At 51.9% G+C, this 17,212-nt stretch overlaps 1 protein-coding gene across 1 annotated transcript; it reads left to right on the plus strand.

Annotated features, from left to right (window-relative positions):
• The first annotated feature begins 3,990 nt into the window (after positions 1 to 3,990).
• Positions 3,991 to 17,117, plus strand: LOC144491134 (aryl hydrocarbon receptor nuclear translocator-like). The gene is made up of 6 exons (XM_078208812.1): positions 3,991 to 4,110; positions 5,140 to 5,190; positions 9,322 to 9,366; positions 10,434 to 10,647; positions 15,282 to 15,495; positions 17,011 to 17,117. The coding sequence occupies exons 1-6, from the start codon at positions 3,995 to 3,997 to the stop codon at positions 17,115 to 17,117; spliced, it is 747 nt and encodes a 248-aa protein (XP_078064938.1). The 5' UTR covers positions 3,991 to 3,994.
• The last annotated feature ends 95 nt before the right edge of the window (positions 17,118 to 17,212 follow it).

Genomic DNA, 17,212 nt, shown 5'->3' on the forward strand with positions numbered 1-17,212 from the left:
CCCCCACTCCTCCCGTGGGAGCGGCATCTCCACATCTTGACTTTTCTGACCAGCTCTGTGCCTCCTGGTCTTGCCCAGACTCCAATCCGCCAACCCCGCTCCGCTTCTGAGTTCCTCTGGCGTGGCTGTGTACAAGAAAAGATCAGAGTTTGACGTGGTGTTCTCAGCCTTGGGTGTTGTCCCATGATTTGGCATCTGTTTTTGAAATGGCGAGAGACCCGGGACTTCGGAGAAGGAGGGAGATTCAAATGGGCTCTTAGCTCGACGCTGGAACACAAAACGGGGAAGGGAGGATGCTTCCGCTTTATAAAGCTGTCCTCCGATCCCTGCTAGAGTTCAGTCCTGGGCTCTGTGTCTCAGCGAGGATATACTGGCCCTCGGCGGGGAGGGGTGGGTGGGGTGCAGTGTGGGTTGACCGGAACCATGCCAGGGTTGAATTCTGAGGACTGATCGCACATACTCGGCTTGTAATCCCCTCGAGTACGGGAGATTAAGGGGCTGATCTAATCAAGGGGTGGCAAGTAGCACAGTGGGTTAGCACTGCAGCCTCACAACGCCAGGGACCCGGGTTCGATTCCCGGCTCGGGTCACTGTCTGTGCGGAGTCTGCACGTTCTCCCCGTGTCTGCGTGGGTTTCCTCCGGGTGCTCCGGTTTCCTCCCACGGTCTGAAAGACGTGCTGGTTAGGGTGCATCGGCCGTGCTAAATTCTCCCTCAGTGTAACCCGAATCGGAGTGTGGCGACTAGGGGGATTTTCACAGTAACTTCATTGCGCTGTTAATGTATGCCGACTTGTGACACTAATAAATAAGCTTTACTTTAAGAGGATTAAATGATGTGATAGAGGCGATGGAGAGAAACTATATTTCCTCTGCTGCGCAGGGCTGGGTGGGGAGATTCCAGAACAAGGAGCGGGGGCCGGGGGAGAACCTTCAAATGGGAGCCAGGCCGTTCAGGGGGCCTAATCAGGAAGCACTTCCTCTCTCGAAATCTGGAACACACACCCTCTGAAAAAGGGGTTGAGGCTGGGGGAGGTCAGTTGAAAATTTTGATTGACAGATTTTGTGAGGCAGGTGTTTACAGACACTGGGTGGGTCGATGGACTCGAGACATTGACGGTGATCTGTTGGAATGGCAGGGCCAGGATCCTGGATTCCGGAGAGTGGGGGAGAATGTGGGACTTGCTCCCACGGGGGAGAATGTGGGACTCGCTCCCACGGGGGAGAATGTGGGACTCGCTCCCGTGGGGGAGAATGTGGGACTCGCTCCCACGCAGGGGAGTGGGGGAGAATGTGGGACTCGCACCCACAGGGGAGTGGGGGAGAATGTGGGACTCACTCCCACGGGGGGAGTGGGGGAGAATGTGGGACTCACTCCCACGGGGGAGTGGGGGAGAATGTGGAACTCGCTCCCACGGGGGGAGTGGGGAGAATGTGGGACTCACTCCCACGGGGGGAGCGGGGAGAATGTGGGACTCACTCCCACGGGGGAGTGGGGGAGAATGTGGGACTCGCTCCCACGGGGGGAGTGGAGGGAGAATGTGGGACTCGGTCCCACGAGGGGAGTGGGGGGAGAATGTGGGACTCGCTCCCACACAGGGGAGTAGGGGGAGAATGTGGGACTTGCTCCCGTGGGGGGAGAATGTGGGACTTGCTCCCACGGGGGGAGTGGGGGGAGAATGTGGGACTTGCTACCATAGCGGGGAGTGGGGGAGAATGTGGGACTCGCTCCCAGGAGGGGAGTGGGGGAGAATGTGGGACTTGCTCCCACGGGGGGAGTGGGGGGAGAGTGTGGGACTCGCTCCCCTGTTGGGAGAGGGGGAGAATGTGGGACTCGCTCCCCTGTTGGGAGAGGGGGAGAATGTGGGACTCGCTCCCACGAGAGAGTGGGGAGAAAGTGGGACTCACTCCCACGGGGGAGTGGGGGGAGAATGTGGGACTCGCTCTCCTGTTGGGTGTTGGGGGAGATGAATCACAAAGATACATCTCGAGGGAAGCCAGATAAACATGCAGAGGGTGAAAGGATCAGTAGGATAGGCTGATTAACTGGTTGGCGATATTAGTACCTTCCGATCTCCGTCACAGGATTGTAGGTATAGGAGGAGGCCATTCAGCCCCTTGAGCCTGTTTTCCCGTCCTGTGAGATGGTGACTCACCCATGTTTGGTTTGGATATATTTATGTCAAATGGACAGTGGAACCTAATTACTTTCCATCCCCTGAAACCAGGCATTTAACTTTGGTTCAGTCGAGACAAGGTTTAAAAAAAGCACCGGATAATTTTTAAGAGGATTGTTAAAAGAATGAGGCAAAAGACACACTCAGCAACTTTGAGACAAACCTTTCACAGCTTCTGTGAGGTGATCAGGCTGGTCAAGTTGTGAGATTCCTCCAGTTCCTCGGTTGAGAGGAATTCTGCCTCAGGAGCTTTCGGGACGTGACTAGCTGGGGAAGGTGTCGCTCGGAGCCTCAACTCTTTAACCCCTGAACTGCCATCTCCAGTCTTTCATTGGAGTTCAGCTATCTTGTATACGTTGCCTGTCAAAAGGAGCAAAGGGGACCCGGGTTCGATACCCGGCTCGGGTCACTGTCTGTGTGGAGTCTGCACGTTCTCCCCGTGTCTGCGTGGGTTTCCTCCAGGTGCTCCGGTTTCCTCCCACACTCCAAAGATGTGCAGGTTAGGTGGATTGGCAATGCTAAATTGCCCCTTAGTGTCCAAAGATGTGCAGGTTAGGTGGATTGGCTGTGGTAAATTAGAATTATAGAAGAAGCCCTACAGAGCAGAAGGAGGCCATTCGGCCCATCGAGTCTGCACCCACCACAATCCCACCCAGGGCCTATTCCTGTAACCACACATATTTACCGCACTAATGCCCTGTTACTAGGGTCAATTTAGCACGGCCAATCCACCTGACCGATACATCTTTCGGACTGTGGGAGGAAACCGGAGCACCCGGAGGAAACCCATGCAGACACGGGGGGAACGTGCAGACTCCACACAGACGGTGACCCGAGCCGGGAATCGAACCCACGTCCCTGGTGCTGTGAGGCAGCAGTGCTAACCACTGTGCCAAAGATATGTAGGTTAGGTGGATTGGCCATGCTAAATTGCCCCTTAGTTTCCAAGGATGTGCAGGTTAGGTGGATTGGCCATGCTAAATTGTCCCTTAGTGTCCAAGGATGTGCAGGTTAGGTGGATTGGCCATGCTAAATTGTCCCTTAGTGTCCAAAGATGTGCCGGTTAGGTGGATTGGCCATGCTAAATTGTCCCTTAGTGTCCAAGGATGTGCAGGTTAGGTGGATTGGCCATGCTAAATTGTCCCTTAGTGTCCAAAGATGTGCAGGTTAGGTGGATTGGCCATGCTAAATTGTCCCTTAGTGTCCAAGGATGTGCAGGTTAGGTGGATTGGCCATGCTAAATTGTCCCTTAGTGTCCAAGGATGTGCGGGTTAGGTGGATTGGCCATGCTAAATTGTCCCTTAGTGTCCAAGGATGTGCAGGTTAGGGGGATTGGCCATGCTAAATTGTCCCCTTGTGTCAGGGGGACTCGCAAGGTTAATACAAGGATGGGATTGTGGTCAGTGCAGGTTGGATGGGCTGAATGGCCTCCTCCTGCACTGTAGGGATTCTATGATTGTCTGACTGTGTGCTGTCCTTTGGGAGATGGGCCCTGCCTCAAACCGTGGTGATGTGACAATTTCTGAGCCAAAATTCTGGATCGTTTCCTATCAGCGGAAAGCTGTGATACACGCCTCCGACCACAAGGGGTGCCGTGCCCGTGCTGTGTACACCTCCCAGCAGATTGGATATTAGCTCCCTGCGGGATTGCGGGTATAGTGCGGAGGGCAGGGGCTTGGCGGGGTGTTGTTTCGGAGAATCAGTGCAGGCTCGATGGGCCGAATGGCCTCTTTCTGCGCTGCAGGGATTCTTTCCCATTGGCGAGGCAGGTGTTTCCCCACGTGCACTCACGTCGACTTTTCTTTTCCAAGTTGCAGAAATGGCTTCGGAGATCGGAGGGCCGCTGGGTGTGTCGATGACTGGGAGGCCCGGAGCGGGAGCACAGCCCCAGCCCAGTGGGGGAATAGTGTCCCGACCGACCAAAAGACACCCAGGGTAAGGAGGCTTTGACTCACTGCTAGATTACAAGGAGCAGCTTTTAACACAGATACCCGGGAGTGAGTTACAGACTGGAATCTAATCGAGGGGTTCGGGGTGGTTTATATATAGAATAACAGATACCCGGGAGTGAGTTACAGACTGGAATCTAATCGAGGGGTTCGGGGTGGTTTATATACAGAATAACAGATACCCGGGAGTGAGTTACAGACTGGAATCTAATCGAGGGGTTCGGGATGGTTTATATATAGAATAACAGATACCCGGGAGTGAGTTACAGCCTGGAATCTAATCGAGAGGTTCGGGGTGGTTTATATATAGAATAACAGATACCCGGGAGTGAGTTACAGGCTGGAATCTAATCGAGGGGTTTGGGGTGGTTTATATATAGAATAACAGATACCCGGGAGTGAGTTACAGACTGGAATCTAATCGAGAGGTTTGGGGGCTGGAATCTAATCGAGGGGTTTGGGGTGGTTTATATATAGAATAACAGATACCCGGGAGTGAGTTACAGACTGGAATCTAATCGAGAGGTTCGGGGGCTGGAATCTAATCGAGGGGTTCGGGGTGGTTTATATATAGAATAACAGATACCCGGGAGTGAGTTACTGACTGGAATCTAATCGAGGGGGGTGGGGTTTATATATAGAATACCGGGGATCATTCATCAGTCACCTTGACGTGCACAAGCAAAGCCAAGGTGATAAGAGTGTCAGAATACATTGGGCATGTTTGTCCTTTCAGGGTTTTGTTAAATACACTTACCTATTCGTCAATTCACTGTAAAGCTTAAAGTTAGTTTTCTTATCCCAGTGAAAAGCCATCTTGAGGAGGAATCTGTAGGAGGCTTTCAAAACTTGCTGTGGTGCTGGGAGAGCATGCGGTGAAAGTTTATTCCTTGGTGGAGGCAAGGATTGAGGGTTAGCGCGAGAGAGGGGGGGTGTGAAGTTGTTAATATGTGGAATTCTTCCGTCAGCATCCTGTTGTGGCAGGAATCGTTCATCGATTGTTTGTCCTTTCTAGACTCGATTTTGATGATGACGACGATGGGGAGAGTAGCAGCAAGTTTCCAAGGTCAGTGTAACTCCACTTTCATACTTATCAACCACTGGCAAAGCCTTGCCAGCGGAGAAGCTGGTATCAGTATTTGGTTATGAAGGGGGAAGATTGTTCTACTCTCTGAGAACTGACTCAACCACTCCGAGGAACACCTCCCTTTATAATCTGTTAATGTGCGTGTGCGAAGGGGGATTATCTGCACTTCAGCAACTTTTAGTGGTCAAAATAACTACCAGAGACTCCCTCTGCAAAGGCAATAAGTAACACTTTATTTATCTAACTGACAGTGAACAGGTTAACCAAACTATTAACAAACTGAATAAAACCCGATTCTGATGGAATGCTGTTTAGATAAATCGAATTCCAATCCAAACCCAATAATGTTCCAATTATGAACGAAAAATGTACAACTTCGAGGCATTCGCAAAACCAGGTTTGTCGTCTTCCGGAATGTTCTACCTTCTATTTTCACTATCTTCTGTTGGTACCTCTCCGATTGAGATGAGGCTTTCTTTTAAGACATAAGTGTGGCTATTACACTGTTGGAGACAGTTGCTGCCAGTGTGTCTCTCTCGCTATGCAGTGGCTGGCTGTCTGGCCGTTTGGAGCTGGGAGCTGCGTCTTTTATACCCCTGATGGCATCTGAAAAATCCCCACAAGAGGATTGGTTCCCCGGTTACCAAAACGTCAACTTCAAATCGGATAGGCTGCTGCTATTCAAATGCCTAGATTAAACTGGTTAAAATTAAAAAACAATCTTTGTCGCCTAGGCTCGTGACACGATGTTTCAGTCTGTGTACTCCATGCACCTGCTTCTCCTCAGTACAGGAAAAAAAACTACCTTTTCTTAAAAGGAAAGACCATGTAATGTTTTCTGCTCTTAGTTTTTTGACAATTGTTTTATAATTTTACAAAGACTAACTTGAGAACAATTACAACAGCGTGCCCTTAACTCTCCCCATCCCTCACCATTGGAATGCAATAGGAATGGAAAATCTGAGTGGGTCTGACAGCGTCTGTGCAGAGAGAATAGAGCCAACGTTTCGAGCCTGGATGGCTTGGGTGGCACAGTGGTTAGCACTGCTGCCTCACAGCGCCAGGGACCCGGGTTCAATTCCCGACTTGGGTCACTGTCTGTGCGGAGTCTGCACGTTTTCGCCGTGTCTGCGTGGGTTTCCTCCGGGTGCTCCGGTTTCCTCCCACAGTCCAAAGATGTGCGGGTTAGGTGGATTGGCCATGCTAAATTGCCCCTTAGTGTCCAAAGATGTGTAGGTTAGGGGGATTGGCCATGCTAAATTGCCCCTTAGTGTCCAAAGATGTGCAGGTTAGGGGGATTGGCCATGCTAAATTGCCCCTTAGTGTCCAAAGATGTGCAGGTTAGGGGGATTGGCCGTGCTAAATTGCCCCTTAGTGTCCAAAGATGTGCAGGTTAGGGGGATTGGCCGTGCTAAATTGTCCCTTGGTGTCCAGAGGTGTGCAGGTTAGATGGATTGGCCATGCTAAATTGCCCCTTAGTGTCCAAAGATGTGCAGGTTAGGGGGATTGGCCGTGCTAAATTGCCCCTTAGTGTCCAAAGATGTGCAGGTTAGGGGGATTGGCCGTGCTAAATTGTCCCTTGGTGTCCAGAGGTGTGCAGGTTAGATGGATTGGCCGTGCTAAATTGCCCCTTAGTGTCCAAAGATGTGCAGGTTAGGTGGATTGGCCATGGTAACTTTTATTCATTTGTGGGACACGGGCGTCGCTGGATGGACCAGCAGTTACTGCCCATCCCTAGTTGCCCTTGGAGGGGCAGTTGAGAATCAACCACATTGCTGTGGCTCTGGAGTCACATGTAGGCCAGACCGGGGTAAGGACGGCAGATTTCCTTCCCTAAAGGGAACCAGATGGGTTTGTTCCACAATGGGTCATCGGTAGATTCTTAATTCCAGATTTTTTAAAATCGAATTCAAATCTGCCGTGGCGGGATTCGAACCCGGGTCCATCGTTCTCATGCCATAGCCATCCCATTCCTATTTCCATAGTTCGCATGACTGCCCTATCTCATCATGCCATCCTTCTCTCCGTTCCATCCCTCTGATGTCACCCAATTCCACGCATTCCCCCCATGATGATGGTATGTTAATTGCATTGTGCTGACGCACACCTGAAGAGCATTGCTTAAATACCTGGAGCATTTGTAAAGACGGACTGCCGGGGCCCTGCGTTGCTCTGCAGGAAGCAGACGTGTAAATAAACCTACACTGCAGCAAAGGATCGCTCCCTGCTTCATGCTTCATCTAGTCTGGGCTTTTATTCGCCCCCTGCTGTTTGTACGCCAGTCCAAATCGCTCAAAGGTCGTCCAGCCAGGGTGCCTTGCCTTTTGGATGACCTTTCGCCAGAGCTCTGATGGAGCTCTGTTCTCTCGGTAGGCCAGCTTTGCTCTCTTGCCACAGATGCCGTGAGATACCACAGTTTGGTTATGGGCTCCTGCTCTGCCCAAGAAACTACAAAGGGTCGCGAACGTAGCCCAGTCCCAACACGCAAACCAGCCTCCCATCCATTGACTCCGTCTACGCTGCCTCGGGGAAAAGCAGCCGGCATAATCAAGGGCCCCCCGACACACCCCGGACATTCTCTCTTCCACCTTCTTCCGTCGGGAAAAAGATACAAAGGTCTGACGTCACGTACCAACCGACTCAAGAACAGCTTCTTCCCTGCTGCTGTCAGACTTTTGAATGGACCGACCTCGCATTAAGCTGATCTTTCTCTACACCCTAGCTATGACTGTAACACTACATTCTGCACTCTCTCCTTTCCTTCTTTATGAACGGTATGCTTTGTATAATGCGCGAGAAACAATACTTTTCACTGTGTCCCAATACATGTGACAAATCAAATCTATGTACTCTATGAACAGTATGCTTTATCTATATAGTGCACAAGAAACACTACTTCACTGTTTGATTTGATTTATTATTGTCACATGTATTGGGATACAGTGAAAAGTATTGTTTCTTGCGCATTGTACAGACAAAGCATACCGTTCATAGAGAAGGAAAGGAGAGGGTGCAGAATATAGTGTTACAGTCATAGCTAGGGTGTAGAGAAAGATCAACTTAATGCGAGGTAGGTCCATTCAAAAGTCTGACAGCAGCAGGGAAGAAGCTGTTCTTGAGTCGGTCGGTGCGTGACCTCAGACTTTTGTATCTTTTTCCCGACGGAAGAAGGTGGAAGAGAGAATGTCCGGGGTGCGTGGGGGTCCTTGATTATGCTGGCTGCTTTTCCCCGAGGCAGTGGGAAGTGTAGACAGAGTCAATGGATGGGAGGCTGGTTTGCGTGATGGGATTGGGCTACATTCACGACCTTTTGTAGTTTCTTGCGGTCTTGGGCAGAGCAGGAGCCCCAGACCAAGCTGTGATACAACCAGAAAGAACGCTTTCTATGGTGCATCTGTAAAAGTTGGTGAGAGTCGTAGCTGACATGCCAAATTTCCTTAGTCTTCTGAGAAAGTAGAGGCGTTGGTGGGGCTTTCTTAACTATAGTGTCGGAGTGGGGGGGACCAGGACAGGTTGTTGGTGATCTGGACACCTAAAAACCTGAAGCTCGATGAATACTAATACATGCGGCAATAAATCAAATCAGAAGTCAGACCTGCTGAGATTTTCCAGCATTATAATAACACATAGAAATCATAGAAACCCTACAGTGCAGAAGGAGGCCACTCGGCCCATCGAGTCTGCACCGACCACAATCCTACCCAGGCCCTCCCCCCACATATTTTACCCGCTAATCCCTCTAACCTACACATCCCAGGACTCTATGGGGCAATTTTTTAACCTGGCCAATCAACCTAACCCGCACATCTTTGGACTGTGGGAGGAAACCGGAGCACCCGGAGAAAACCCACGCAGACACGAGGAGAATGTGCAAACTCCACACAGACAGTGACCCGAGCCGGGAATCGAACCCGGGACCCTGGAGCTGTGAAGCAGCAGTGCTAACCACTGTGCTACCGTGCCGCCCAACACGACAGAAAAGCCACCACGGCAGGTTCGCGGGCAGAGGTGGGCACACTATACAAGTGTTGCCATGTGGGGAAATAGGGCAGCTTAAAGGCATCGGACGTGCGGGGCTTACTCGACTTAACCTGTGGTGTTTCTGTCTAGGTGCGATGACGATCAAGGCTCCAATGACAAAGAAAGATTTGCAAGGTAATAGCGCCTATGCCACCGACACCCCAGCCCCCCCCCCCCACAGCTGGGCCTGGGCCGCCCCCCCCCCCCCCCCCCCCCCCCCCTCTCACAGCCGGGCCTGGGGGGGGTGGAGGAGGGCGGGTGGGTGCTAGGTGGAATGATGTCTTCCCCCCCGTGCTACTGATTCCTTGCATATTCGGGCCCCTTTGGGGACAGTACAAAAGGGGGAGCTGACACTGGTCAGACTCCATTTTGGAGTGTTGTGAGCAGTTTTGGGGCCCCGTATCTAAGGAAGGATGTGCCGGCCTTGGAAAGGGTCCAGAGGAGGTTCACAAGAGTGATCCCTGGAATGAAGAGCTTGTTGTATGAGTGACGGTTGAGGACTCTGGGTCTGTACTCGGGAGTTTAGAAAGATGGGGGGAGGGGTGGATTCTTACTGAAACTCATAGGATACCGAGAGGCCTGGAGAGGATGTTTCCACTAGTGGGAAAAACTAGAACCAGAGGCACAACCTCAGGCTAAAGGGACGATCCTTTAAAACAGAGATGAGGAGGAATTTCTTCAGCCAGAGAGTGGTGAATCTGTGGAAGTCTTTGCCGCAGAAGGCTGTGGAGGCCGGGTCATTGAGTGTCTTTAAGACAAAGATAGATAGGTTCTTGATTAATAAAGGGATCAGGGGTTATGGGGATGAGAAAAATATCAGCCATGATTGAATGGTGGGGCAGACTCGATGGGCCGAGTGGCCTAATTCTGCTCCTATGTCTTATGGACACTTGAGGCTCGCCACCCCCTCCTGGGGACTCGGGATCGAGGCGACTTCTCCCCACTGTGTTCAAGTCCAGTGTGGGGGGGGTGGCGGTGGTGCGGGGAGGGCCCATTCTGATCCCAATCATGTTGGTGTTGGTGGGATCTTGCTGTGCGGCGGTTCCCACGTTACGAAAGCCAGCGCGCAACCCCAAAAAAAAACCTCTTGTTGACTGTGGACAGGCGCCAGAGAAAGGCGGGATACCTTTTCCTCCCTCGTGCCCTCTTGCCCCCATTCCCGTTTCGCCCCCAAACCAAACCCCTGCTTTTCGCCTCCCCAGGGAGAACCACAGCGAGATCGAGCGTCGCCGGCGCAACAAGATGACGGCGTACATCACAGAGCTGTCCGACATGGTGCCCACCTGCAGCGCCTTGGCCCGCAAGCCGGACAAGCTGACCATCCTGCGCATGGCCGTCTCCCACATGAAGTCGCTCCGAGGCACGGGCAACACCTCGGCTGACGGCACGTACAAGCCCTCCTTCCTCACCGACCAGGTAAGCGGGCTGGAGGAGAGGGGCGGGCGCCCTGGGGCCAGCCCTCTCGCCAGGAGTGGCGGGGCTCAGGTGGATTTTTAAATTTATTCATTCGTGGGGCGTGGGTGTCGCTGGATAAAGCCAGCATTTATTCCATAGAATCCCTACAGTGCAGAAGGAGACCGTTTGACCCATCGAGCCTGCACTGACCACAATCCCACCCAAGTCCTATCCCCTTAACTCCAAATATTTACCCTCCTAATCCCCCTGAGACTAAGGGGCAATTTAGCATGGTCAATCCACCCAACCCGCACATCTCTGGACACTAATGCAGAAATTAGCCTGGCCAACCTACCTAACCTACACACCTTTGGACACTAAGGGGCAATTTAGCATGGCCAATCCACCTAACCTACACATCTTTGGACACTAAGGGGCAATTTAGCATGGCCAATCCACCTAACCTGCACATCTTTGGAAACTAAGGGACAATTTAGCACAGCCAATCCACCTAACCTGCACATCTTTGGACACTAATGCAGAAATTAGCCTGGCCAACCTACCTAACCTACACATCTTTGGACACTAAGGGACAATTTAGCATGGCCAATCCACCTAACCTGCACATCTTTGGACACTAAGGGGCAATTTAGCACAGCCAATCCCCCTAACCTGCACATCTTTGGACACTAAGGGGCAATTTAGCTCGGCCAATCCACCTAACCTGCACATCTTTGGACACTAAGGCACAATTTAGCACGGCCAATCCCCCTAACCTGCGCATCTTTGGACACTAAGGGACAATTTAGCATGGCCAATCCACCTAACCTGCACATCTTTGGACACTAAGGGGCAATTTAGCATGGCCAATCCACCTAACCTGCACATCTTTGGACACTAAGGGGCAATTTAGCTTGGCCAATCCACCTAACCTGCACATCTTCAGAGTGTGGGAGGAAACCAGATCACCCGGAAGAAACCCACGCAGACCTTGGGAAAATGTGCAAACTCCACACACGGTCACCTGAGGCCAGGATTGAACCCGGGTCCCTGGCGCTGCGAGGCAGCAGTGCTAACCACCGTGCCACCCATCCCTAGTTGCCCTTGGAGGGCAGTTGGAAGTCATAGTCTCAGGATAAGGGGCAGCAAATTTAAAACAGAGTTGGGGGAGAAACTACTTCCCCCAAAGGGTTGTGAATCTGTGGAATTCGCTGCCCCCCAAAGTGCAGAGGATGCTGGGACAGTGAGTACATTTAAGGGGGGAGTTAGACAGGTTTTTAATTGGGAATGGGGGTGAAGGGTTACGGGGAGAACAGGAAAATGGGGATGAGGAGAACATCAGCCCTGATCGAATGGCGGAGTGGACCCGATGGGCCGAGTGGCCTCATTCTGCTCCGATCTCTTATGAACCACATTGCTGTGTAGCTCTGGAGTCACAATGTAGGCCAGACCGGGGTAAGGACGGCAGATTTCCTTCCCTAAAGGGAACCAGATTGGTTTTTCCGACAATGGGTCATCAGTAGATTCTTAATTCCAGATATTTTTAATTGAATTCAAATTCCACCATCTGCCGTGGCGGGATTCGAACCCAGGTCTCCCAGAACATTAGCTGAGTTTCTGGATGAATAGTCTAGCGATAATACCACTGGGCCATTGATGATTAACCTTGGCATTGCTGAATATCCCAGTGAACAGTACACCACAGGAACAGGCCCTTCGGCCCTCCTGCGCCGATAATGCTGCTTGCCTAAACTAAAACCGTACGCACTCAGAGTCCGTATCCTTCCGTTTCCATGCTATTCATGTATTCGTCTAGTTGCCCCTTAAATGCCGCGATCGTACCTGCTCCCACCCCCTCCCCGGGCAGCGGGTTCCAGACATTCACCACCCTCTGTGTAAAAGAAAACTTACCTCGCACGTCTCCTCTAAACTATTCCCCCACGCGCCTTAAACCTATGTCCCGCATGATGTGGAGATGCCGGCGTTGGACTGGGGTGGGCGCAGTAAGAAGTCTCACAACACCAGGTTGAGGTCCCACAGATTTATTTGGTAGCACGAGCTTTTGCAGCGCTGCTCCGTGACTCACCTGATGAAGGGGCAGCGCTCCAAAAGCTCGTGATCCCAAATAAACCCGTTGGACTTGAACCTGGCATCGTGAGACTTCTTGCAGTCGTATTTGTGGGAGTGACAATAAAAACGGGCTCAGAGCATTTATAAAGAGAGACTGCTCTCGGAGAGAAGGATGTCCCAATACATGTGACAGTAATAAATTCCAAGTTTTCGGAGCACTGTTCCTTCATCAGGTGAGCGGAGAGGTAGGTTTCACAAACACGGCGTATAGAGGCCAAGACACAATTGCAGTATCATGGACGTGTAATTATCCCTCTCTCCACTCACACTGTCAGTATCTGTAAAGACTTGCATTCCAACCATTCTTCACATTTCAATCTGTAATTATCTTATAGTTGTGTCCTGGCCCCTCTAAGCCGTGTTCATTATCGTGCAATTAGGTCTTGGGTCTCTATCTGCCGTGTTTGTGAAACCTACCTCTCCGCTCACCTGATGAAGGCGCAGTGTCCCGAAAGCTCGTGATTCCAAATAAACCTGCTGGACTTGAACCTGGCGTTGTCAGACTTCTTACTTATTCATCCGTGGGACATGGGCGTCTCTGGTTGGCCAGCATTTATTGCTATCCCCGGTTGGCCCTTTGAACTTGCCAGTGGCCTCCTGGGCCACTTCGGAGAGCAGTTGCCCTCGGACCACTAGGGACGGGCAATGCACATCTTTGGATGGCACGGCGGGTTAGCACTGCTGCCTCACAGCGCCAGGGACCCGGGTTCGATTCCCGGTTTGGGTCACTGTCTGTGGTGGAGTTTGCACATTCTCCCCGTGTCTGCGTGGGTTTCCTCCGGGTGCTCCGGTTTCCTCCCACAGTCCGAAAGACTTGCTGGTTAGGTGCATTGGCCGTGCTAAATTCTCCCTCTGTGTACCTGAACAGGTGCCGGAATGTGGCAACTAGGGGATTTTCGCAGTAACCCCATTGCCGTGTTAGTGTAAGTGGACTTGTGACACTAATAAATAAACGAACTGTCCTGGCTTGAGACCATTCACATCTCTTTAATCTGTGATTATCCCTCTCTCCGCTCGCTCTGTCTGTACCTGTAAAGACTTAATTACCTGTAAAGACTCTCATTCCAACCATCATCGTGCGATTGTGTCTTGGCCTCTATATGCTGTGTGTTGTAGGTAAATAATATCTCTGAGACTAGTCGTGAGTCAAAGTACAGTGGTTTATTTTCACAAGCTTGTGGGAGAAGTCCGATTCCTAACGCGGTCTCCAGACTTCTCCCCGAATCACTGTTAAGAGCAAATATTTATATATTTTCGCCCCTGGTCACGTCTGCATTTTCTCACGATTGTGGGAGTGATAATAAAAACGGCACGGTGGCACAGTGGTTAGCCCTGCTGCTTCACAGCTCCAAGGTCCCGGGTTCGATTCCCAGCTCGGGTCACTGTCTGTGTGGAGTTTGCACATTCTCCTCGTGTCTGTGTGGGTTTCCTCCGGGTGCTCCGGTTTCCTCCCACAGTCCAAAGATGTGCGGGTTAGGTTGATTGGCCAGGTTAAAAATTGCCCCTTAGAGTCCTGAGATGCGTAGGTTAGAGGGATTAGTGGGTAAATATGTGGGGCTAAGGCCTGGGTGGGATTGTGGTCGGTGCAGACTCGATGGGCCGAATGGCCTCCTTCTGCACTGTCGGGTTTCTATGATTTCTATGATTATTGCTGCTTCGGCAGTTCCGTCCTTCGTGTAGTCCGTGTAATCGTGGCCTTCTCAAGGCTGCGACTATCTGTTCTGTCGCCTCTATGTGGCAGACACCCGCGGTTCATTTATCCAGCACACAAGATTATAAGTTTACATAAACAAGTTAACTGAAATACAGGGGCCTATATAACAATTTATATCGGTAAGGATCAATAATATATAATGAATATACATGAATCCAGTATTATACGATCACAGAAGGCATACATGTAAGCGACACTGTGTTAAACAAAAGTACATAATATAAAAGAACACAAAATGGACAAGATTATTCCAGCTGGGTCAGCCACATTCCTGAACACAATTAGCTACAACAGCAGGATCAACTGCTTCTCTTATCTGTTTTTGGATACATGAAAACAAGTTCTACAGACACGAAAACAAGTTCTACAATGCTTCTCACAAATCTCTAAGTATTACAAAGTTCAGGTTTCAATGCTTTGCACAAATCTTAAGTGTTACAAAGTTCGTTAACCCGTTCCCTTCTTCACTGTGTCCATTATCGTGCAATTGTGTCTTGGCCTCTATATGCCGTGCTTGTGAAACCTACCTCTCCGCTCACCTGATGAAGGAGCAGCGCTCCGAAAGCTCGTGATACCAAAAAAACCTGTTGGACTTTAGCCTGGTGTTGTCAGACTACTTACCTTGTCCCCTTTTCTACCCGAGAAAGATGTGACCGTTCTACTTTAATTCACGAGTGTGATATAGGCCTTGTGGCAAGGTCCTGCATTTGTTCCCCGGAATGGGGCTTTGCGGAGGGGTGTGGGGAGAATCGGAGCGCTTCCCCTGCTGGGCACCTGGAGTTGACGGGATTTTTCTTTCTCCGCACCCCAGGAGTTGAAGCACCTGATCTTGGAAGCGGCGGACGGATTCCTCTTCGTGGTGGCGTGTGAGACGGGCAAGGTTATCTACGTGTCGGACTCGGTGACCCCGGTGCTGAACCAGCCGCAGACGGAGTGGTTCGGCAGCACCCTGTACGACCAGGTCCACCCCGACGACGTGGACAAGCTGCGGGAGCAGCTCTCCACCTCCGAGAACGCCATGACGGGTAAGGGTGGCAGCGGCCGGGCAGGGAAGGTCAGGCCGCACTTAGAGTATCGCGGTCAGTTCTGGCAGGGAGGCTTTGGAGAGGGCGCGGAAGAGGTTTGTTCTGGTCGCCACATTACAGGGAGGCTTTGGAGAGGGCGCGGAAGAGGTTTGTTCTGGTCGCCACATTACAGGGAGGCTTTGGAGAGGGCGCGGAAGAGGTTTGTTCTGGTCGCCACATTACAGGGAGGCTTTGGAGAGGGCGCGGAAGAGGTTTGTTCTGGTCGCCACATTACAGGGAGGCTTTGGAGAGGGTGCAGAAGAGGTTGGCCACCTGGATTAGAGGGTATGAGCTGTAAGGAGAGGCTGGACAAACGAGGATTGTTTTCTCCAGAGCGGCGGAGGCTGAGGGGAGGACCTGACACCGTGCACGGCATGGCGGCACAGTGGTGAGCACTGCTGCCTCACAGCGACAGGGACCCGGGTCCAATTCCTGGCTTGGATCACTGCCTGTGTGGAGTCTGTACGTTTTCCCCATGGGTGTGGGGTCTGTATGAGGTGGCAGAGATAGGGAGGGGTTGGTGGGGGTTACAGAGATAGGGAGGGGGGGGGGGGGGCGGGTGTAGGGCTGGAGGAGATTACAGAAATAGGGAGGCCGTGTAGGGGCTGGAGGAGGTTACAGAAATAGGGAGGCCGTGTAGGGGCTGGAGGTGGTTACAGAGATAGGGAGGGGTGTAGGGGCTGGAGGAGGTTACAGAGATAGGGAGGGGTGTAGGGGCTGGAGGAGGTTACAGAGATAGGGAGGACGTGTAGGGGCTGGAGGAGGTTACAGAGATAGGGAGGGGGTGTAGGAGCTGGAGAAGGCTACAGAGATAGGGAGGGGCTGGAGGAGGTTACAGAGATAGGGAGGGGGTGTAGGGGCTGGAGGGGGTTACAGAGATGGGGGTGTAGGGACTGGAGGAGGTTACAGAGATAGGGAGGGGGTGTAGGGGCTGGTGGAGGTTACAGAGATAGGGAGGGGGTGTAGGGGCTGGTGGAGGTTACAGAGATAGGGAGGGGGTGTAGGGGCTGGAGGGGGTTACAGAGATAGGGAGAGGGTGTAGGGGCTGGAGGAGGTTACAGAGATAGGGAGGGGGTGTAGGGGCTGGAGGAGGTTACAGAGATAGGGAGGGGGTGTAGGGGTTGGAGGAGGTTACAGAGATAGGGAAGGTGTGTTGGGGCTTGAGGTGGTTACAGAGAAAGGGGAGGGGGTGTGGGGGCTGGAGGGGGTTACAGAGATAGGGAGGGGGTGTAGGGGCTGGAGGAGGTTACAGAGATAGGGAGGGGGTGTAGGGGCTGGAGGAGGTTACAGAGATAGGGAGGGGGTGTAGGGGCTGGAGGAGGTTACAGAGATAGCGGGGGGGGGAATTGACACAATGAGGTAATGGTTTGGGGTAGGGAGGTGGTGGGGGCAGGAGAAGCTTGTGTTTGAGGCGGCAGTGACGTTTGGTGTTAAATTGCTTTTCATTCTTCTCTCTCTCCCTCCCGTTTGGGGCAGGTCGGATTTTGGACCTGAAGACCGGGACTGTGAAGAAAGAAGGCCAGCAGTCGTCGATGAGAATGTGCATGGGATCGCGCAGATCCTTCATCTGCAGAGTGAGGTGATTGGAATGGACGGGTCTGAGCTGCAAGTGGCCATCCTCTTCATAGACCGTCAGATACCAGAGCACAATGAGGCCATTCGGCCCATCCAGTCTGCT

This window comes from Mustelus asterias, unplaced genomic scaffold (assembly GCF_964213995.1).
Source record: "Mustelus asterias unplaced genomic scaffold, sMusAst1.hap1.1 HAP1_SCAFFOLD_4529, whole genome shotgun sequence".
In the NCBI taxonomy this organism is placed as follows: domain Eukaryota; kingdom Metazoa; phylum Chordata; class Chondrichthyes; order Carcharhiniformes; family Triakidae; genus Mustelus; species Mustelus asterias.